General features: G+C 44.6%; 1 protein-coding gene across 1 annotated transcript in view; it reads right to left on the bottom strand.

Annotated features, from left to right (window-relative positions):
- Positions 1 to 262: 262 nt before the first annotated feature.
- The window catches only part of TOP1 (DNA topoisomerase I), a 65,549-nt gene continuing 43,162 nt past the window's right edge, over positions 263 to 22,649 (bottom strand). Inside the window, exons 7-21 of the mRNA XM_054274669.1 lie at positions 21,239 to 21,314; positions 20,181 to 20,278; positions 15,745 to 15,860; positions 12,394 to 12,515; positions 11,585 to 11,707; positions 9,992 to 10,179; positions 9,222 to 9,366; positions 8,041 to 8,184; positions 6,842 to 7,027; positions 5,280 to 5,348; positions 4,585 to 4,699; positions 3,771 to 3,898; positions 2,638 to 2,732; positions 1,785 to 1,934; positions 263 to 1,668 (exon numbers count right to left, since the gene is read on the bottom strand). Of these exons, the coding sequence (XP_054130644.1) occupies positions 1,566 to 1,668; positions 1,785 to 1,934; positions 2,638 to 2,732; positions 3,771 to 3,898; positions 4,585 to 4,699; positions 5,280 to 5,348; positions 6,842 to 7,027; positions 8,041 to 8,184; positions 9,222 to 9,366; positions 9,992 to 10,179; positions 11,585 to 11,707; positions 12,394 to 12,515; positions 15,745 to 15,860; positions 20,181 to 20,278; positions 21,239 to 21,314 (1,858 nt within the window). The 3' untranslated portion in view covers positions 263 to 1,565. The remainder of the gene's footprint in view (positions 1,669 to 1,784; positions 1,935 to 2,637; positions 2,733 to 3,770; positions 3,899 to 4,584; positions 4,700 to 5,279; positions 5,349 to 6,841; positions 7,028 to 8,040; positions 8,185 to 9,221; positions 9,367 to 9,991; positions 10,180 to 11,584; positions 11,708 to 12,393; positions 12,516 to 15,744; positions 15,861 to 20,180; positions 20,279 to 21,238; positions 21,315 to 22,649) is intronic.

The following is a 22,649-nucleotide window of genomic DNA, read 5'->3' on the forward strand; positions in this document are numbered from 1 at the left end:
CAGCAGCTCTGGGGTCACTGCATCCCCTGTTCCAGCTCTCTGCTTCTCCCAGGACAAAGCAAACTGGGAGCTGTGCCTGCATGGAAAGGCACACTGGGCACCACAGAGGGTGCAGCACAACCACAGCAAGGCAGGGATGGGCACGTCCTTCAGGGAATTCCTGCTGGGGCTGGCAACAGGAATTGCACCCCTCAACCCAATGACCACGGGGGCCTCACAGCCAGGACCAGAGGTGAAAGAACACAGAGACACCAACACTCAGTTAAGTTGTAGGAATTTATTTTAAATAACCTACAGTTGATTAAAAGGGAATTCATGATAAAAATAGAAGATACTTGTTGAGGAAAGGCTGCAGGAAATGGTCTTGCACACACACTACGCTAACAATGCCTCTAAGACTAATGATTATAGCAAAAAAAGGTTTCACATTAAAATTCTGCTTTTTAATTTTTAAAATTTTTTTACACAATTACAAAAGAAAAAAATAAAAGCCCTAAAATCTTGATTATTTTCCTTTTTTTTGGACCAATGCTCATTTCCCTCGAAATTTATTGACCTGTGAAACTTCTTTTTACACAATAAAATCTTTCAAGTAAAAGAGGGGAGTGGGGCTTAGAAAAAAAGGAGGGGGGGAAAGGTAAAACAGTCTGACAAACCTAAAAAGTAGATAGTTCTTGGAAGTGTACAGAGCGTGTTCAGAACAAAGGGTGATGGGAATGTCATTTGTTTCCAATTTCACTTGTCCTCAAATTCCACACACATCTTTCCATCACACGGCCCCCTCCCCCCACCCGCTCCCCAAACCTACACGATCTTTAAGATCATAAAGAAAGAAAACTGTTTAAATATTTTAAAATAATTAAAAAGAAATAAAAATTCACATTTAAAATAGGAACACTCAAGTCAGGAGGCTGATTTCCCATCATGATTTGCTCTGAACAAATGTGGTGGATTTTTGTAAATTCATGTTCCAATGCCACGACTGTTTCAAGTGACAAATTGAAAAAGATTTGGGTATTTCCATGACTATAGTGACAGCTGTAACAGGTGCGTTGGGTTCCTTAAATTTTGTTTATTTGTTAAATTCTGAAATGGGGCGGGAGGGGGAAGGGAAGGGCAGGGGTTAAGGAGTCCATTTTCTATTAAAATATAGAAGTTATTGCAAAACCCTAACTGTAAAAACGCACCAATATAATTGGATTTTGTATACAGTAGCTAAAGATTCCCACGCTCTCAGTGTGATGGTGAATTTGCCTGGCGGAAGGTTGACAAATCCCCCATCCACTTGCCCTGCCTCAAGAGAAAAACCACACAAACCAGACAGCTAGAATTTGGATCTCTGAAACATTTTTAAATAAGTTGTCCATAGGACAACTGGCTCAGCTCCTTTAAGATATTTCCAGGTTATGCTTTCTGCAAGATGTTGGCTGTTTTATCTGATGCTCACTTGCCCCTTTCCTCCCCCTTCCCCAGCATCCAAGGACAAGTAAGGCTCACAGTTTATCAATCTCCCTAAAAACCAGGCTACTCCCTTTTCCCATAAAATTCATCTCAATAAAAACAGGTTAAAACTCATAGTCTTCCTCTGCCATGTCGATAGCCCAGGCAAATTTCTCTCGTTGGGTTTTGTTATAAATCTTCTCTATAGGAATTCCCCACTTCTTACACCTGCAGGAGAGGAGATGCTGTTAGATTTAGGGATAAAAGGAAGGCCAGAGACCCTTCCCTTGTTGCAGGTGAGAGAGTGGGGTGGGTCACCCCAGCACACCCCAGGCAGGGCTTACCAAGCAACAGAGATCCTGGGATCCAGATAGTTGAGTTTGGAGGTGCCCAAAGCAATCTGCTTGTTCTCCTCCCTATCTGTAGCCTGGACCTCCAGCTTCATCAGTTGCTCCTCGATCCTCTGCACTGCTTTCTTCTTGCTCTCCACAGTCCTGGGGTGGCAAAGAACAAAGCACTGAATTCCTAATGCCCTGTCAGCACTGTGGGAACCTAGAGGGACTCTGCTCAAGGTAAGCAATGCCACCAGCCACACAGGGCAGCTGTGTCAGCACAGATGGTGACTACAACACACTCAGCACATGCAATTAAGAACTGACATTTTCCAAGAGGCAGAGCAGGAATCTTAAGCAGCAGTTTTGTTTTAAAGGGTTGGAAGCAACAGCCTGAACTGTTCTGATGCTACACCCACTCCCACACCAGTCCATCTATCCCTCAGCAAGTCATGCTGTGATCCTGCTTCCAGAGCTCCTGTATCTCAGCTCCCCGGTGGCTGCTCTGCAGAGCCCACATGGAGCCCCAGCACATGGTCTGTGCTATGGGCTTCCAATGGGGAGTGGGGAGCTCAGGGAGGTGCCTGTGCAATTAATTAATTAATTAACTGTGCAAGCCCAGGCTCCCCAGGAAGGCAGCACTGCTGCACATTGGTCCTGGGCAGCAGCAGGGTGGGTGAGCACAGGGCTCAGCTCTGAGGGCTGGGCACGAGTGACCACGACAGGAACTGCAGGTCAGACCACCCCAAAGGTGGCCATTTCTTCATGCACAGAATGAAAAGGGCAAAAGAAAGCCTTCCCAAATCACAGGCCAGGAAAGGACCCCTCCTGGGAGCATTGCTCAGCCCAGTAACACCAGCCTTACTTTTTAGACTTCTCATCCCTCCGGACCTTGGCATCAGCTTTGGCGCTTTTCAGTTCCCTCCTGGCATCAGCTAATTGCTCCTTCTTGGCATCAATCTAGGAGAGGCAAAACCAGATGGCAGCACTGAGAACGAGCTGCTGACAGCTGTGTCAGTCACCCCTGGGCAGCATGACCCAGAGAGCCACTTTGTGACCACGTTCAGAATCTACCACTCCTGCAGAGCAGTCAGGCCATGGGGCACTGCACAGCCACGTGTGGTGAGAAATCCCCCTCAGAAAACAGGGCCTCACTCATTTCCAAAGACAAGCTGGTGCTGGGAGCTTTCTCACACAGCTACAACCATGCAGGCTGAGGAATTGGCTTGGTCTGGCCAACAAACCCCTCCTGGCAGCTTGTTTGCCTTCACTGCATCCCATCACCAATACCACCTCTCTGATGGCTACATGGAAGGATGATCCCTGATCCTTCAAGTAGGAATCAGCCCCAAATCCTACACACTGCAAGGTGTTAATGCCTCAGGCAGTTCTACTTCAGTAAGTTTGGGATTCAGGGAAGTTCAGCATTTTGCAGCCCCTGTTCAACCACTCCCTTTAAACATCCCAAGCTCTAGGATCTAGGGTGAAGGCAGCCATGTTAGGTGTTATGGAAGCAGGGGACACTGCAGTGCCAAACCAGAACTCCTTATTGTGAAGGTTATTCTAAAACCAGACCAGAACAGACCTAACCCCTTTGGACCTCATGGCCTTCACCAGAAACAATCTGCAAAGGAAGAGGTCAAGTCAGAGGGGCATAATGTACTATGTACCACTGACAGTGGCCTGGGATTCACATAACAGGGGTGGCTGCCCGCTCCAGGTTCTTTAGGGGACACAGATCAGAGCTAGAGACTGCTGCTCACAAGTTTCAAAGGCAGCAGAACACACAGCTATAGGATGAAGGGCAGAAAAAGGGCCTGGCCTTGGTCTTTACAGGTACAAGACAACTCAGAGAAGCCCCTTCCAGCTCACTGGAAGGCCCATATCTGATGCACACCAACTCCTGACAGGGAAAAGCAGGCCCTGCTTCCACCCCAAGGGAAAGGAATGCTGCCTCCTGAGATGCAGGAGCCCTCAGAGCTGGGCAGAGGGAGGTACCTTGCTCTGCAGGTTCATCATGGACTTCTCGAAGGTTTTGGGCGGAGCTCTCTGGTGGTTACACAGAATGGCCACCGCTCTGTTGGCACGGTTGTAGGAGAGGATCTTTGCTGGGATGTTGTCATCCGCTGTGAAGGACAGGAGAGTGGTGAACACCTGACTTCTCCAGGGTGTGGTGCCACAGCCAGTGACCCACAGCCACTGCAGAACCAACCTTCCCCTCCTCTGTCCAGCCTCAACACTGCACTCCAACTACAGTCCCAAGCTGGCCACTTCCATCCCAGCCCCAAACTCCCTCTGGATGCTCCTCATCACCACTGACACCACCTCAACTCAACAGCGGGGAAGCACAGCCAGAGCAGGGGACAGCAGGACCACCCTGCCCAGGACACCACTGGGCTTCACAGGTGCAATGTGCCCACTTGGTAAAGATGCAAAGGGCAAGGCAGCACTGCTCACAGGGGTTGTGCATGAGCAGCATCAAAGATGGGGCTGTTACACATGCACCTGCCTTGCCTGTCATCTACAGCACCTGACAGCTAACAGAAAGCAAACAGATCTGGTTAAGGATAGGCATAACCTGGAAAGCACACCCTGGTGTGCTCACAAGTCAGTTCTGTTCTGCTCAACTACCTTAAAAGATTGTCTGACAGCAGATTTTTGGTCAGAGACCTCAGCTGCCTGACATTTGCACTGGGAGAACTGTTACAAGGAAGTGGTGAACAGATACACAGCTTGTGGCTCAGCCAAGGAAGCCAGATCTGTTTTGCAGGGTAAGATCTGTTCCCCTCACAGCTTCAGGGGCAAGACTTACGATTCGTGAGCTCCTTGAGCTGCTGCTGTAGCGTGATGGAGGCATTGTAAGTACGGAATACCTTGGCTGTCAGCCCCTCCATAAGGTCTTGAAGGTGTTTATTTAAGATACTGGTCTAAAGAAGCAGAAAGGAGATGATAGTGAGCATTAGGTATGACCAGAGTGTTTGTGAAACCTCAGGATCCATGGCTGAGACCTGGTGCACTCAGACCTGACCACAACACAATGGCCACAGCATGACTGAAACCACAGCAAAAGTGAACAAAGAACCAACAAGTATTACATTGGTAACAAGTACCACAAGTGGCCAAAAAAGATTTTTTGGTGTGGAGGTTTTGGTTTCCAGCAACAATAAACATGCCTGGACCACCACAGTGCTCCCACAGAGCCGAGTGTGCAGAGAGAGATGTGAAAATCTGTCACCTCACACATTATTCATCATCTCTGAACTCTGAAAAAACCTCCCCAGGTCAGAGCCAGGCAGGCTCTGCAGGACCAAGGCCCATTGCTTTGGGAACCTGTGGGCACAGTGGACAATTCAGACACCAGGCTGAGACAGACTCTCATTGCTCTGAGGTGCTCTGGAAGAAAATTTCCACTGAAACAATTTCTGGAACAGAGCAGCTGTTACTGCCTGGTGCAGAGCAAGCCTGCTCAGGATGCTCCACCACCCTCACCATGAACTCTGTGCTTACATTGAGGCGGTCAAAGAGGTCATCCTCAGGCTGCTTGTTCTCCATGAACAGCTGAAGATTCTTAAACACCTGCAGGAAAAGAAAACCAGGAATGTCAGGCACACAGACCAGACAGCACTGGGCAGTACTAGGTTGTATGAAAGCAAGGAGCCATTAAATTGCTTTCAGGAACAGTGATGATGCTGGGTGTTACTTCCCAGCAGGCAAAGACCCATCTCTCAATGCAATGCCTGTGCTGCAGGTTCCTCCTCAGCAACAAGATGCCCTCATCATCCTTTGGAGCAAAATGCCCTCTCATCCTTTGCATCAAAATTACAGTCAGGAGACTTCACTGCTCTGGTGTAGCTGCCTAACAGAGAAAGGGACCTCAAAGCTACTGCCTTTTCCTAACTCTCCCATTATTACTTGTGCCCAAGAGACCCCTGAGCCACTTCCCATGGATTGAAGCTCCAAGAAACCAACCCTGCTGCATTGTTTCATGCAATTTCATCCCAAACATGTCTCACTGGGCTAGGGAGAATAATCAAAGCATCTTTGATTATAACAGAGACCACAAATCCCAGCTCTGCATGCTCCAATTCTCCAGCTTCTCAACAACACACATTCTTCTATGGACAGCCAATATACAAAGATTTCTAGTTCCACAATACTCAACTGCCCATTTTAAGAACTGAAAAAATACCAAGAGATACCAATAAATTTAAATAGAAAAATATGTTTTCTTCTTTACAAGGGAACCAAGAATTCCAGCACACATTAATTTCTAGAGCAGCAGTAGTTTCATTTTTTTTTCCAGTTGTTTTGCTCCTCAAGGCACCAACATTTACTGGTGGCTGTCATGAAATTAGAACAGTATTATACACAGGGTATCTCAGACCACAGAGTTGTGGGCTAGATGCAAAGTTGTTACACCCACAAAAAATTTTTTGCATAGTGCCCTCCAGGTTCACGCTGCTGGATAGGGATTGATTCTGAAATGAGGCCAAAATCACAGCAGATTTGAAACTGGTGGATAGCAGAAGTAAAAGAATTGATGTGGCATAAGAAGTCTTCGCTGGCAGACACCCAAATTCATAGGCCAGAGGTATCAGTGCACCTTCTCCACAGGCTCTGGAGCAACCAAGATCAAGATCTATCTGTGAGGGCTCAGCTCCAACGTGACCCAAACCACTGTGAGAGAGGTGTCTATTATCAAAGCCCCAATCAAACTGCTGCTCTGCCAGTGCCAGCAGCATTTCACAACCATTTATGCTGTAACGTATCACACGGGCCTGCAACTCCTGCATCTACAGGTGACAAAACCAACTTTGATGATGAGAATGAGACCCAGGAAGCTTGTCTAACAGCTGTTATAGTTCTGTACATCAATTCCTCACACTGAGACCACAGGGAAGAGCTGCAAGATGTCTGAACATCTCATCTGCTGGGCTGTGCCACACAAGGATGTCACACTGACTGACTTATTTTCTGGCTTGGTATCTGAGCAGTGATAAAGCAGCCTGTTAATGGCATGCAGACTGTGCTGACCACACCTCTGTGTATGTGTTTGTGGAGTGCCTTACCCTCTTCTCCACAGGGACCTTGTTGTAGTATCGGATGGAATCCTTGCCGAGGAAGTCGAACTCAACCACGTATTCCTGCCCATCCAGCTCAGGATGCAGCTTGATGTGCTCTACTCTCAGAGAGCAGCAGCCCACGGTGTCAGCTGTCTCTCCTTCTTCTTTTTCATTGCCAGCTCTCAGGGCAAGCTACATTTGTATCAAGACAAGAGAGGTAAAGAATTCAAACTGTCCCCAGAATCAAGAGATGCTGCAAACCTTCAGATGCTGGCCTAAAACAGCAGGGTCCAGAGGAGAATATCTCCTTTTTTTTTTTTGTCAAGAGTTTAAGCTAGGATGCTTTACCAACTTCTGCTCATTAAGTAACAAAAACTGTGAGACAGGTCTGAGTAATGGAAATGAATTTCAAAAAGTGTGGCAGTTTTTAAAAATCAAATTGACTTCCACGTGAACTCTACTTGAAACAATTCATATGGTTCAGTTGTCCATCTTCTATGATCCAACCTATTCACTGCACACTAAATACATTTCAAATAGCATACAGGTTATATAAATATTGGCTTGTATAAATTATCTAAATGCTACACTTGGCTGCATAAAACCACAGTGCTGGCTAAAACAATTTCTAACTTTTGAAATCTTCAGTGGTCATATGAAACCAGAATTATTCACATCAAAGTTCCTTGGTTTACATCAAACCATTTTGAACAAAACCTGTTAATTTAGTTAGTCAAGACACCATATGCTACTAGGAGCAGCTCTCTGGGAACTGGTTTTATGTTGCTTTAAATGCATCAACACAACTGCAGTTTTCTTTATGCTATGGTGAAGAAATTAGCATAATTACAAAACCTCACAACTGTGACCTCATGCTGAAGAGGTGACAAACCAGCAGAAATTCCCAACAGGAAAACTGAAGCAGCTGGAGACAAAAGGCCCACACAAACTTCCCACTAATCCAACTGGGTGATTCTGGAACCAGGCTGTGAGTTTTGCCTGAACTAAACAATGCTGCCTGAAATAGCTGTGTTTAGTACAATAGTGCATTGCTCTGGATTCCAGGTAATGGGAAGGAAAAGGAGCCTGCCTACCAGGAAGCCTCAGGATACCTCAGTAACTGGGCTCAATCCTGCATTCAAGACAAACACACAGCATTCCCAGCAGGACAGGGAGGGTGAGAGGAGCCAAGGAAGGAGCCTCACCTTATCAATGAAGTACAGTGCCACAGCCCTCTGCCGAACCTTCATCTCTTTGGATTTCCAGTCTTCTCGGTATTGATTCCGGATTTTATCTACACATTTCTTCAACCTCCGAGCTGTCTCGTACTTCTGCCAGTCCTTCTCACCCTGCAGGGAAGTTGGAACAGAGTCAGCACTACAGAGCAGGCAGAGGACTTGCTCCAATCTGCATCTCAAGGCTTTGCAAGCCCGTGTGTGGCAAAGAGTCTCGCTGTACAAAAGCACTGAGATGCTGCTGCTGCACAGCTCAGCCTCACACTGAGCTGCCACACAGCTGCAGGTCATTCAGATTTCCATGATATTAAATACTTCCATGGAAGCAACTAGAGAGAGACACAAAAGAACACATCTTCCCTGCTTCTCAAAATACAAATGGTTTCCTTTGCTTTATTCAGATGGCACTTATGTTCTTTCAGCTGTGTAATTAAATACCCATAAAAGGCAAAAGCAACATCAACAGTTCATCATCATTATTATATATTCAAGACACAGCAAAAAGAGGGCAGGAATTCACAAGGAATAGAGATATTTTTCCTCCTGTATTTGTAGGACAAACTCCTTGTTTCCAATCCAGGAAAAAATCTCTCAGAAAAAGACTGCATGAAAGGAGCTTAAATTCTTGCTTTTATGGACTTGATCCACAGACTGGGTATTTGCTCCCACAGCAGGAGTTTATTTTCCTTCAGTCATGAGCTCCTCACCAGCCTTCTCAGCCAGGAGCCTGGCTGGGTTTTTAATTTTACAAACAACTAATTAACAACCCATGGTTAGAACTTCACTGCAACACCACACAGGGGAAGTTAAGGCCAAATGTATGTGAAATATTCACCAGAGCAAGACTGTTCTTGGATAAATTGCTTCCTTTTAGGTTTACACAGGTTAAAGGATTCCTACTAGAAATGACACGATGCTTTTCAGGAGAATTTTTCCAGATTTCACCTGCTCTCCTGGGCAGTAACTGTATCCTCTCCTTTCAAGGGGGAACAGAAGCACAGAAGCTTCCCCATGTTTTTCAACCACTGTAGGATGAAACAACCAGGTACAGCCTTACCTCCTATATCTCTCCTAACCACGAGCTACATTTGCTTCTTGGAAATATGACCAGGAAAATTCCTTTATTTTTGCTTTTTTAACTGGATCTTTACCTTAATTCTTGAGCTAGGGTTCAACATGATGTATTTGATAGAGCCTTGGATGTTCTCAGTCCATGACACCAACCAGGTCACCTTGTTATCATGCCTAACCTCCTTCCATTTGTGTCCTGGTGGAGGGGCAGGGATTTTGGAATCCCTACAGAGAATTAGAAAACAGATGATAAAAGTTAGTTAAAGAAAATCCCACCAGCATCAAAACAGAGAAGGTAATAAACAGCATTACACAAAGAAACTGCAGGGAAAAGAACTGAGGCAACAGAAGTGCATTATCTCTACAAGCAGGAAACCAAGTCAATAAAATTGAACAAAGATCAGGAATGTAATTGCTACTAACATGTACCTGCTGAAGAACTAAACTGTAATTGCTAGGACCAGTTTTGATTTGTGAACACTAATAGTGTGGACACTTATGAGGACTACAGAGAGTGAAGAAAAGCCCACCAAACCTTAGCCTTCAACATCATGGAAGACAAGGTAGGACAACCTATGTATAAGAAAATTATTTTCTGGAAATACTATCAGGAAAGGCACTTTAGGCAGATGCAGGCTGTAGGCGTGAGGAAGAAAATATGTTGAAAAAGTTCTACAAGAAACCCATGATTGCCTTGCTCAGTCTTTGCTTGCATGACTCAGTTTCTTATCCATATGAGAACAAGATAAGCTGCATCCCTAATCCTACATGTTTGAGTATCAACTTATGGAGGGTTTTAAAAACTGAGCTCCAGAAAGCAAAGGCAGGGTGTGAAGCATGCAGGGCTCACTTGCTGCAGTTTATGATGATGTCCTCGGGCATGATGCGCCTCTTCAGCATCCCCATCTTGGGGTGGTTCCCACGGCCTCGGAACAGACCTGGCGGCTCAATCTTAAAGTTGGCAATCCTCTCCTTGTGGTTGTCCATCACACAGTACCCATACTCCTTCAGTAGCCGCTCGTTCTCCTCTTTGATTTTCTGGGAAAAGCCAAAAGCAAAGATGATACGGCACAAGCAGCACCACACACCTTTATATGCCAAGACTTGAAAAACTTTTATATTTGTGCCACGCTAATGCTGAAGACCCAACCAAAAATCAGATCCCCATCATGTCAAGTACATTAGACTGGCCAGAAAAGCATTCATAAAATGCGCACAGCACAAACTGGAAAAAGGGAAAAAATGTGTGAAAACTTGGAAGAGTTGTATTTGAGGGAAACAGATCAGTGCTGGTGAAGGCAGCTACAATTCTGCCACAATAGAGGAGTGTATCTCTATCCATATATCTCAGCTTCAAGGGTACCCCCAGCACAGTACTGCTATTTTATATTTTATACTGAGCATTTGACATCCACTGGACTTCCTGTCTTGTTGTTTATGTATAAAAATTCTGTGTATAAAAGACTTCAGTGTTTGAACTCAGCATCAGAAAGCAGGCAAAGGAATGTCTCCAGGCTGCTGCATGTCAAGCCTGTGTCAGCAAATGGTTTCACAAGCAGAACAGTCTTCTAAGAAAGAATGTGCTGAGATTTCACTGCATACTTCTGTGCCTGAACTCTAATTATATAGCAGGAAAAATAAAAACACTGCAGCTCAAAATAAAACATCTGACCCACAGACAGCACTGCTGCACCAGCTAAGAAACAGAAAAAGCCGCTTCTGCTCCATTTTAAGAGCCACCATGGACAGGAACTGAAGGGCTCACCCACATTTATCAAACAGAAACAGCAGAAAGACAAGGGCTCTCCATTCTGATGGGACCCCTCTGATCCCAAAGGCTGTAATTCCAAGCTGCCAGGCCCTTCATTCAAAGGACAATTACTAGAGCATTGCAGAAGATCAAGCTGAGAACTTGGGGCAAGTTTCCACCTACCAAAATTCATTGCAGTTAATTTAATTCTTAACCTATGAGACATGTAGCCATGCTGCTGGATAATAAAGTTCATTTTTTATTCAAAAACCAGCATTACTTGATGTTTAAGATTTCTTCTCTCATGTTATTCACTAATGGCATTGCTGTATCCATTCCACCACCCTGATCTAAGCCATCTTTAACTGATTATCCACTGCTCATGATTTCCCAGGGACCAGTGAGCCCAGAGGCAGCACCTCTGATTCTCTTTATTGACTTAAGCAGTTACTTAACTTAAGCAGTTACTTACTTAACTTTCTTTCCCTAAGCAGGATCAGCCCTGTCAATATCATTTCAAGTCAGGATGAAGATTCAGCTGTAAACACAGTGCTCTGCCCTACCTGAGCTGCACAGCTCACATGAAAGCAATAATCTGAAAGCTGGTGAAAAACACTGACATATGCACAGCAAGGGGAATGATTGCACAAAGATGTTTACAACCATGAAGCCTCCTAGAATTCCCACTGGTACCTGTTTTTCCTCCTTGGACATCTGTTTCCTAGCTTCTGACTGAGCTTTGAAATACTGGCTCATGTGGGTGAAGTCACACTTGCTGAGGTTGGTGATAGTGCTCTTCTCTTCAGAGGTCATTTCCTTGCAGAAGGAAAGCAGTGCTTTAAGTTTACACACACACACAAAATGTTCATGCATAGCAGAGTTTACCCTACTCCAGGCAGCCTAAACAGGAACCACAGGCAGGTTCTCACAATAACCCCCCAGGAACCCCCAAATTCTTGCACAGGCTCATTCCAGCTGGGGTCAAAGAGGAAAGGACAAGCAGCAGATCCCATGGAGCACTGGCCTTGCAGGGTTCTGATGTCTCCAGGCACTGGGCAATGCTGCACCACTTTCCAAAGAACTCCCACACCCTGACTGGGACTGCTGAGGGATGGGGAGCAAAACCCAGAAATATATCCAGGAAAACTGCATCAAACTTATCTAAGGCTTGCTGTTATGGCTGATGACTGAAGTGAACATCTCTGTTTGGAAGGGGTTTCCTTGCAGCAAATCTTGATTTTTACACAAGGCATTAACAGGCAAGTCAGTACACCCCATGGTGCTGCAACACAGGAACCTGACTTTGTTGGTTGAGAAAGGCATTTATGGTAGGGCCCTTCCTGGTGAAACTACAGGATAAATGGGAAAATTCACAGCTACAGTCTGAGGCAGCATTTAGTTGCCTCAAGCCAACTTTCATGTGCATGGAACAGCAGCCCCTTTTCTCTGGTCAGTGCTGAGGAGACACTGGCCATGTCCACAGCCCAGGACTATGTGCATACCTTTCTCCAGTCCTTGAAGAAGTTTTTCCTGAAGATCTCCTTTGTAGTGTACTCATGGTCAAGCATTTTTGCAAAGAAAGTGGCAACTTCTTCTGCTTTGGTACTCAGCTTCATGACTTTACCTACAAAGAAAGGTTTTCTTCTTAAAGAAAATGGTAAACAGGAATCAAATTCATAAAGAGAACACAGTAACTATCCTAAAGGGTAGTTTACTGCAGAGAAGTTTGTCTTGAAACGTTACATAATACACCAACTTGAATGGACAAAGGAAGCAGAGGAGCACAATTGCTTGACTTCCACCACAAACATTTTGAAAAAAATTTCCTCTGGAATCTAAACATTAAAAAAAGCAACAGCAACTTGATGTGAGGCAGGTCTGGGCTGCAGGGCAGGAAGGGGAAAAGGCCTGCTGCAGGAAACCCTCTGCTGAGCCACCCCCGTGCTGGGCGTGCTCCTGGGGAGGGACTGCTGTTTGATGTCCAAAAGGCAGGGATTTTATTAAATTTCATATTCCAGCACTCAGACATGTGGGAAAAACAGAGCCTGTATTCCTTTTCAATTCACAGGCAGACTCCACCTTGGAACACCCCTTCCAGCCTTTAGCTACTTGTAGGCAGGAAGAGCCCTTCCTCTGGATACTCTACAAATAGGCTGGAAAGAGATGCCAAATATTGAACTCTCCCTCATTGCAAGGAAACGTGTCAGGGTTCTGCTAATTGTTCCCTCTGCTGTGGGAATGCACTCCTGCCTCTCCAAAGCAGGCTCACAAGGCAGTCATTTTTAAGAAAGACTGAGCTGTCAGTGAATGGAGGGGTCACATTCCAGCCTCTCTGCATGACTGCAGCACAAAGTGGAACTGCTGCAAGGGGAGAATGAAGCACAAGGGAAAGAGGCTGCTGCTGCATTGAGGCTGTGCATTCAACATCTAACACTCCTATCTAGCATTTTTTGGTCCTGACTGCATTCCTGATGAAATGTGGGGTGCCAGTGATCCCTCTGAAGGATTCTGCATGCAGCTCACGTCTCTAGCTAGTCTAGTTGCAAGAAATATTTAATGTTCCAATGCTTGGATGTCAATACCTGGGGATTTTTAACAACCATTTTACTGCACACAAGTGAACACAGGAAACTGTTCAATCTGTGCTCTTGGAAAAAAAATACCATGCTTTGGGTTTACTACATATTTTCAAAAGTTGCATCATCTCTAAAATTAAAGCATGAGAGTCAGCTAAAAAGCCTTAAGATCTATAAAGCCTCGTAAAACAGGACTTAGCAAAACGTCCTCCCAATGATCTGAGAATATTCCACAATTAAATTAAACCAACAGTAACTCTGCCAATTTTGAAGCTGTAACCTAAAATACAGCATTTGTTTGCTTATAACAGGAAATGGGGGAAGGGAGAGACAGCAAGGGAAACTGTTTTTCCAGGCTGCAATTTCAGCTTAACAGAGGCTATCGAGTTAGTAACATGTTATGGGGCTAAAATGTCTGATATTTTTCCCAGCTAGCTGAAGGCTCAGTCACCTTTATCTAATCACTTTAGGATATATTTCATTGGAAAAGATTTCCTTTTATTTTTCACAAAGGTTTGAAAAGGCTTTTAGTGAGAGAGCTGCTAAAGAAAGGATTTATTGCAGAGGCATGAATATTAGTTACCTGATTTAAAACTGAAAACCAGAGAGCAACCAGGGGACAGAACAAGCAGAAAAAACCCCATGGCCATGACTGCAAGTGCCATATTCTTACCTTGCCCCATCTACAGAAAAATGTGCAAGTCAGAGCCACCCATGAGCAGTGACTGGTTAACCCACAGGCACTGAAAAAGGATGGCTTTGGCATTTCAAGCTCCTTCCCCGAGTCAGTACTGCAGGCACTTCCAAGAGCCCCAGCAGTTTTTATGTGAGATGAAAGCAGGCAGTGAATCCCCAAGCCAGGGACAGATTCCTCCGGTGTGAGCCGGCTGCTGGCCAGCCACAGCCTCATTACTGGGCTCTACAAATCACCCTGGGATAATCTTGCAATGAGACAATGCCTTGTGAGCACAGACAGAGGCTCTCAGCAGCTGCTGTGTAAATCAGACATCTGATTTTTTGCCTAGTTTCTCAAGGAAGACTTATGGGATGTCTTTATTTGCCAGACCCCCTCCCTGCCCAGCCCATGACTGTTGAGCTTATTGATGAATTTCTGTGATGACAGAGGTAGAGGTTGCAGAAATCCCTGCAGAGGCTCTGAGAAATAGATGGCTGGAGAGATGAGGAGCTTATTGCTGTCTGCACCAAAGGATAGCACAGTGCAGGCTGCCCCTCCCCTTCTCTAGACAACAGGAGAGATCATGCATTTTTCAGTATAGGAAAACAATTTCCAACTTTGCATCAGTTCTTATCAAACCCTAAGAAAGCAGGCTGCAGACATCCTTGATCACTTTGCTACTTGCTTGGAGATGGCCTTTAATAGGCTACAGCATATTTATTTCACTACTTTGCTGCTGAAAATGTAATACCACCTATTCCTCAGTATTTCAAAACACTGTGTCATGTCACATGAAAACAGCACGTTGCTCCTGGAAGAGTTCCATGTGCAGATGTCCCCATCACCAAAAATTATATTTTCATCCATTCAAATACCTCCCACTTAATTCAATCCTGGGTTAATTTGATCCTTCGTTTAACATGATCACAGAAAGGAAATACACAGGTCAACAAGTCCAGGCTCCAACAGGCATCACATCATATAATCCCTTCCACATGAGCCTCTAGCAGCCAGGCAGCCCAGGATACTTAAATCCCACACCAATTAGTTCTACCACAGGCAGTGGTCAGGGAATGAGACCATGACTTACATGAGAGGGCTGTGTCCTTGAGACCAGGGTCATCCCATTCATTCCTACAAGATCCCAATCATCTGTACCTAAATTCAATTGTCTTTTATTTCACTCATGCCACCAAATGATGATGAATTTCACCATGGATGATGGAAGTTGCAGTTCTTAAGGTTAAAGAAAACAAGAGCAAGCCTAAAGGTGACCAGTGATGAGGCAGCTACAATTACATACTCCACTGGTCACTGTTACACTGAGGCTCAGACACCCCCATTCTGCTAAGGAACCTGAGAAATTCACCCCATAAGGGACTGAGAGCAGGTTCAATCCCTGTGTCACTTCAGTGAGCAGAATTCAGCAGGCTCAGGTAAATTCCTTTCCATCCAGAACCTCACTTTGCTGCTGAGGAGCTGATTTAAGTGAACCACTAAAACACAACCACCTCCTCAGCTCTTCAGTCCCCAGAAGAATACTGCAATACCCTGAGATGTTTATTTCTCTTCCTAGCAAGTAGGAACACAGATTAACTCACCATCATAATAAAACTTGACATTTTCAGGCAGAGGTTCATATGGTGGAGCAAATACAGGACCTTTGTGCTCTAGGAACTTCCATTTGATGCCTTCAGGGTAGCGCTCTTCTTCCCACCTTCAAGAGAGAAATATGAACCAATACAATTTTAAGCTCCCAATCTTCATTTTATTACTGTGTGGGTATGAGAGTATGCTAAACCAGCAAGAAATCTTTGTCAAGTATACACCAACAACAAATACTCAATGTACTATCAGCATTTAATTCCTTTTTTTTTCCTTCTTTATCTTTTTCCAAAAGCACAGTCATAACCATGAGCAGAACAACTGGGCTGCAGATTATCTGATGCCATCCTATTCCTCACCTCTCATGTGCTCCTCTTTTCACAAAATCACACAGCTGAAATTGCTTAGATCTTAAGAAAATAAGACTTGGGCCCTGTAAACCAGCTAGGATCATGCCAAATTAGTTTCAGCTGTGATCCAACATCAGGTCCAGGATGCCTGCTCAGCAAAGTCAAACAATTGTGGGATATTATGCAGCTGCTTTCAGATGTGGACAATATGCCATCAAGGGCAGAGATAAAGAAACAGATGTTCATTTATGACCTAAATGAGAACAAACCTGCTTGGACAAGAAAGACTAAAACCTGCTCTGTTATTTTAAATTCATTCCAATTCTCTGGGTAAGAAAAGCATAGCTGAATAAAAACAGAGCAGCCCAGAAAACTGCATGTTTGCCTTAAAAATGCTCTATAAAAAAATGCTGTATAAAAATGCTTTTCAAGTGATGCATTTGGTATCACAACACAGCAAGGCAGGCGCCACCAATCCCACATTCCAAGGGAACAGGGTCAGCAATTCATCTGCAGAGAAAAGGGTCCTGCCAGGCCAGGATCCTGCCCCCAGTTCCCAGTGCCAGGCCACTGATTGCACACTCCTCCCCTCCAAGATCCTTTCATGATTACCACGACATTACTGCTACTTGCTGCTGGCACAGGATTCCCTGCTGGGAAAGGCTATTTCACCTTACTGATCAATCAGCTGGAAGGCCATTAACCTGTCACAGTACTCAGCCTCTGAATTGCCCAGACAACTTTGTTGAGCAGCCATGACAATAAAAAAAAGGAGTTTAAGCTTCTGTCTGGTGTCAGCCCTAAGGAGCAGCATTCCCATTCCAGGTGCCACAGCAGCTGAGGAAAGATGTGCATGGACTGCCTGCATCTCAGGAGATGTGATGCACTGACTGATTGCTTCATCTCCACTGAGATAGAAGTTACAGCATGGAAGATAAACACTGTACAGAGACAAGAGTTTCTGCTAGAAGACACTCAAAATGCTTCACTCGTGTCTGTATATCAACAATTTAGGAGCAGCAGCAACACAGCAGCTGGCTAGAGTTTGAAAGGCACCATATCTTTAACCACACCACTGGACTTGACTTCTTCTGATGAGATTCAACAGCTTTAACAGCAAAGCACCCAAACCCAGCATCAATACAGAACTGCATATCAGACCTCAGTCCCTGGCTGAAAAGAGGGCTTGAGTAAACCATGTTGATAGAAGAAACCAATATTGACACAGATTCCAAATATTTACATTCCTAATGATTGTTATGCTTTGTTTTGTTTTTCTTTTATTAATTAGAAGCTAGAAATATAAATATTTTGTCAAACATAGACCTAGGTTCTTCCATCCAGAAGCTCCTTTCAGCAAAATAAATCTAAACCACTCTCAGCCAGAATAAACTTCTTCCTCACAATGAGCAATTTTATTCCAGTAAGAATAAAATAAGGGCATCACTCACAGTAGTTACTGCTTTTCAGGACAGGTTTGTCATTCTTGTTTTTTAAAATTTATTCCTCTGGTATTTACTTAGTGAGAAATTCAGTACCTCTATCCCTTCCTGTTCTTTTACAAAGGATGCATGTAAAAGCAGTATTAGAAAGACAGCAGTTTAAATAGACAGCAGAAGGACATTGTGCCTTCTGGGAAGGCTACAAGGAAACATGGGATTCATGGGGTAGTTTCTAAGCTCAAAAGTACCAGAAAGTGTGTCCCCAAAAGACCACAAACCATCCCCAATCCCACCTCCACCTTCCTACACATCACACATAAGCATTAAGACAAAAGATAAAAGTGAGTCTCCTGAGTGTAGCTCATTTTTCATCCTCATTTAGTTTCAAAGAGGAAAAGCATTACAGCACCACTGCCCTTGGCAGTTTCTGGTTCTAAAGCAACGTTGTACACATGATTTTGTGGGAGAATGCTGCTTACTGATTCCAGCAACAACTCATCAGTCATACAAGGCTTCTTAATTAAATCCCACATCAACCCTGTCTAAATATGCTAGGGTGGCTCAGGAAGGAAAAGTTGGAGAAGATCTTTCAAGTGGAATGAAAAGAGAGAACATTCTTGGGGGAAAAAAGCCCAGAACATACCTCAGGGATATGTTATCTCAAGGAAATGAACTTGCTGTAACACAAGGGGGGAGAAGTGCTCCTAAGGTGCACTTCTGAATCACATTTTTCACACACTGATGGGGCATGAAAATGACCTCTGCAAAGCTGCACACAGTGATGAATGAGGCCAGTGCCTTGGGGATGTCTGCATCAAGCATTCACACAAGTGAGGATCAAAATGCTCAAGGCAGCAAGCACTTGAGGAAGCAGCTAAAAAAAGGTATCAGACGCTCAGAAAATTGACTCAGATGGAACATAAAATGCCCTTAAGAGAAACAAGTGAAGTGCAGATGAAACCTTGTCCAGCAGAGACAGCCTATACAGAGCTGCAGATGGATGACAGGAACACCAGCAGAAGGAATCAGCTACCTTGTGCCAAATTCTGCTAAACATGCTTTCCAAGGCACTTTTCCTCAGCAGTAAGCACAAACTGCAGGGCTTAACACCACTACAGGGGCCTGTGCTGCCCAGGTAAGGGAGGGGAGAACAGCACAGCTTTCCAGTAAAGCTCTGCTGTTCAAGGATACAGCCCACAGCAGAAGGGAGCTGGGATAACAGAATATTGTTAGACAGAACCAGAAAGGGGAGCTGAGACAAAGCCAAAAAGACAACAGGCTTAAAAAGACCTTCTGTAGTTTCCTATTGCTTTGTGTCCCTGTAGTTTGGTAATGTTACAGCACATTAAATATGCTGTCAAAGAATTTGAGAAAAAAGTGGATTGCTCAGGAAAAAGGGAAGTTTTGGGGAGAGGCTGGAAACTCAAGTTTCTAAGGGAGTATTCAAGTATGAAAAAGATTTGCAAGTGCTGATGTTCTAAGGAAGCTGTGACAGTTAAAGAGAAATATGTAAAGACTATAAACACTACAAAAGATTTTTTTCTTTTTAAGGATGAATCAGTAATAGTGTCAATAAAGGAGTAAAGGATTGAACCTGAAAGGATTGAAGAAGATTGCAAAGACTCTCCCCATCTCTACAGATCTATTAAAAACAGCCAAATGATCTGAGAAAAGATCAAGGAAACATCCCTGAAAGGTCATAGAAATACATTACAAGTGGGCAGAAAACACACATGCTTTCAAGAAGTACATATGCACTAAAATGACGGAAGTACTAAGGCCAAAACTTCAAAACACACAAAATGGTAGCTCCCTCAAATCTAGAAATAACAGCTTAAATTACTATGGAGGGTTAAAAAAAAATCCAGCAGGTTTCTTACACAGAGCACTACTGATGCATCACAGGTCTGTCTTCCAAATGAACCACAAAGGTGAGACTTAAAAAAGGCTCTAAAAAACTTTAAGTGTGGGTGAAAGTACAACTACAGTGATGTTACTTAAGGATTCTGGGCAAGACAGAAAGTGTTTTTCATTTAAAACTCATTTTCAGAAATCATTTGTCAAACAGGCTGAGCTAACTGGTCACTTGATCAAGTCTCATTTCTGTGCCAGAGGCAGGAGCAGTTTTGAGAGGCACAGCTGACACCCACTCATGCTGTACCTCTATGGAACACAGATAAGTTCTACTAGAATACTGCTTAACACATCTGCACACATTAATATATTCCTTAATCCACCTGCAACTATCAATATATTCCTGCTGACACCCCCAAGCCCCCAAGCTCTGTACTGCTCTGAAGAGTTTCAGCACAGAGCAGCTTCTGGGCACAGAAATATTGGTATCTGATCATTATAGGCAGCCTCTACATGACACAGATAGGGAAAAAAAAAAAAACCAACACCCAGACAACCCTACAAAACACTTATTTCCTGTTTTAGGGATATCACTTCTACTTCAGAGGATGAACACAGTGAATGAGATATTTATTTAGAGCTTACCAGAAAGTAAGTCAATTATTCAGAACAAATCCTCATGAATCAACAGAAGAGAAAGCCAGATGTGCTTATTCAGCCAGCATGGGAGGTACAGGCAAGCCCAGGTGCAGATGGGAGCCTACAGCACTGACTATATATAGTTACCATTTCCATTTTTGCTCCTCTTCTTTTTTCGGCTTCTTTCTTTTGTCTGCTTCAGGGACTTTCTTATCTTTGCTCTTGACTTTCTTTGCTTTGCTGTCCTGCAAAATGAGTAAGATGCTGTTAGAACAAGCTACTGTATTTCCCTCCTACCCTGAAAATATGTGTAAAAACTAAAAGACTCTCTCTTGGGGTATATAAGAGCTGAATTCCTGTGCCTTCACCACATAAATGTGCTCTTAGATCATCCCTTTAAGTCAAAGTCTGCTGATGGTCCCACTCAAGTTTTCAGGCAAATTCTTTTACTTTACACTGGGGACATGCTAAATGCACACAGCCAGTTATCACCTGATAGGGGGCAAGTCTGGGCCACGGGAAGGGAACTGCTGTGTTACAGAACCTCCTCCCTGGCCTGCACTGGTGTGTCTGGTCTGGCAAATGCTGCAGAGCACAACCACCATGGTCAGGTGGCTTCTGGGATTATCCTGGTGCATGCACAGTGTAGGGACACTTCCTTTGAAGGGAAGAATTAACCCCATTGCCCAGAGGTGCTGCAACATGTGTCTCACAAGGGTGCCTTTGCTAGAGGTGTAGTTTGTCAGTCTCAAATTATGGCTAACCTTTTCCAAGTCCCTCTCCAAAGAAATTTCCACCTCGGCTCCATCTAAATGCTTTAAGCTTCCTTCTAGCATGTAATCTCTTTTCCATCTCCCCTGCCTCTGAACCCTGCCACATCATCTGTGCAATTACCACATGTGGTGAGCAAGGCTCCCCTGCCCCCTGCCAGCTCCTTAACAGAAGGACTGTGAATTGCCTGGAACAGCCTGGAAGTTCATGTCCTGGAGGCATCTTCTCCACCCATTGTTTTAAGGGTTGGAAAGAAAGTTTCCCTGAATTTTTATAAATTGCAGTTCAGATAAGTTAATATGTGCACCCTAAGTGGGGATCTGCCACACACAGCTCTGTTCCAGACAAAATCAGATTCCCCCTGCTCTGCATAATCCCACACCAAATAGCCTGGCTCTTCTTTATGATAAAAATAAACTCATCTGTCACATTACCTCTTCTTCCTCTTGTTTCCTTTTCTTTGCTTTCTTGATGTCTTCTGTTTTGATTTTCTTGGGTTTGTAGTCAGCACTAAGAACAAAAAGACTTGCTGATGAAATTGATCCATTTTCCAGTACAAATAGGAAGTCATAGATGTACAAAGTTTATATGCACAAGCTTGCAGCATAGCTGGCATTTTTAACTTCTAAAGAATATAATTTATATCCTGCTCTTTCAGAAGACTCAATAATCCCAATCCAGCACAACAGCCTAGAAAACCTACAAGATGTTATTATCAATACCTCTCCACAAGTTTCACTGCTGAAACATCTTCCTCAATGAAGAATCAATTCAAAAGCATTAGCAGCCACTCAGTGATTCCATGGATGGGATAAATGGGTATAACCTTATTGGCATGTTCTATCCCAACTCTCTTTGCAGTCATCAGTCTGGGATCTTGCCCACAAGACTCACTCTTTGCACCCCCCACTAGTTCAAACAATAGTGAAATTGAGTGCTGGTAAATTACATAAACACAACCTCATTTCCAGTGAGGCTGGAAAATACCTCTGAGATCATCCAGTCCAACCTATGACTCAACACCACCTTGTCAACCAGAGCAGGACACTGAGTGCCTCGTCCAGTCTTTCCTTAAACACCTCCAAGGAACAGTGACTCCACCACCTCCCTGGGCATCCCCATTCCAATGTCTAATCACCCTTTCTGTGAAGAAATTCCTCCTAATGTCCAGTCTAAACCTCCCCTGGTGCAGCTTAAGACTTTGTCTTATCCCTTGTTGCAGGGGAGCAGAGCCTGACCCCCACCTGGCTGCACCCTCCTGTCAGGGAGTTCTGGAGAGTGAAAAGGTCACTCCTGAGCTTTCTCTTCTCCAGGCTGAGCCCCCCAGCTGCTCCTCATTGGACTGGTGCTCCAGACCCTTCCAGAGCTCCACTGCCTTCTTCTGCACTTCCTCCCACACCTCTATGTCCTTCCTGAATTGAGGGGCCCAGAACTTGAGGTGCCCCTCACCAGTGCCCAGTAAAGGGGCAGAATCACCTCCCTGCTCCTGCTGGCCACACTATTCCTGATACAAGCCACGTGCCATTGGCCTTCTTCACCACCTGGGCTCATGTTCAGCTGCTGACCACCATCTCCAGGGCCTTTTCTGCTGGGCACTTTCCAGCAACTCTGCCCCCAGCCTGGGGCACTGCAGAGGGTCGTGGTCAAAGTGTCAGAAGTGGCACTTGGTCTTGTTGAACACCATGCTGGTGGTCTCAGCCCACTGATGCCCCCAACAGCCTCCAACCACCACATCTCCCACCTGCCCTTCTGTTTGTAAACAGCAGGTCCAGCAGGGTGCTACCCCTGTAATGCCACAGCTGTCCTTACCAGCTGAGACAGAAAGTTCTTTTCCACAGACTCCAG

This window comes from Melozone crissalis, unplaced genomic scaffold, assembly GCF_028551555.1.
Source record: "Melozone crissalis strain CALT ecotype California unplaced genomic scaffold, PUWL_Pcris_2 ptg000017l_1, whole genome shotgun sequence".
In the NCBI taxonomy this organism is placed as follows: Eukaryota; Metazoa; Chordata; class Aves; order Passeriformes; family Passerellidae; genus Melozone; species Melozone crissalis.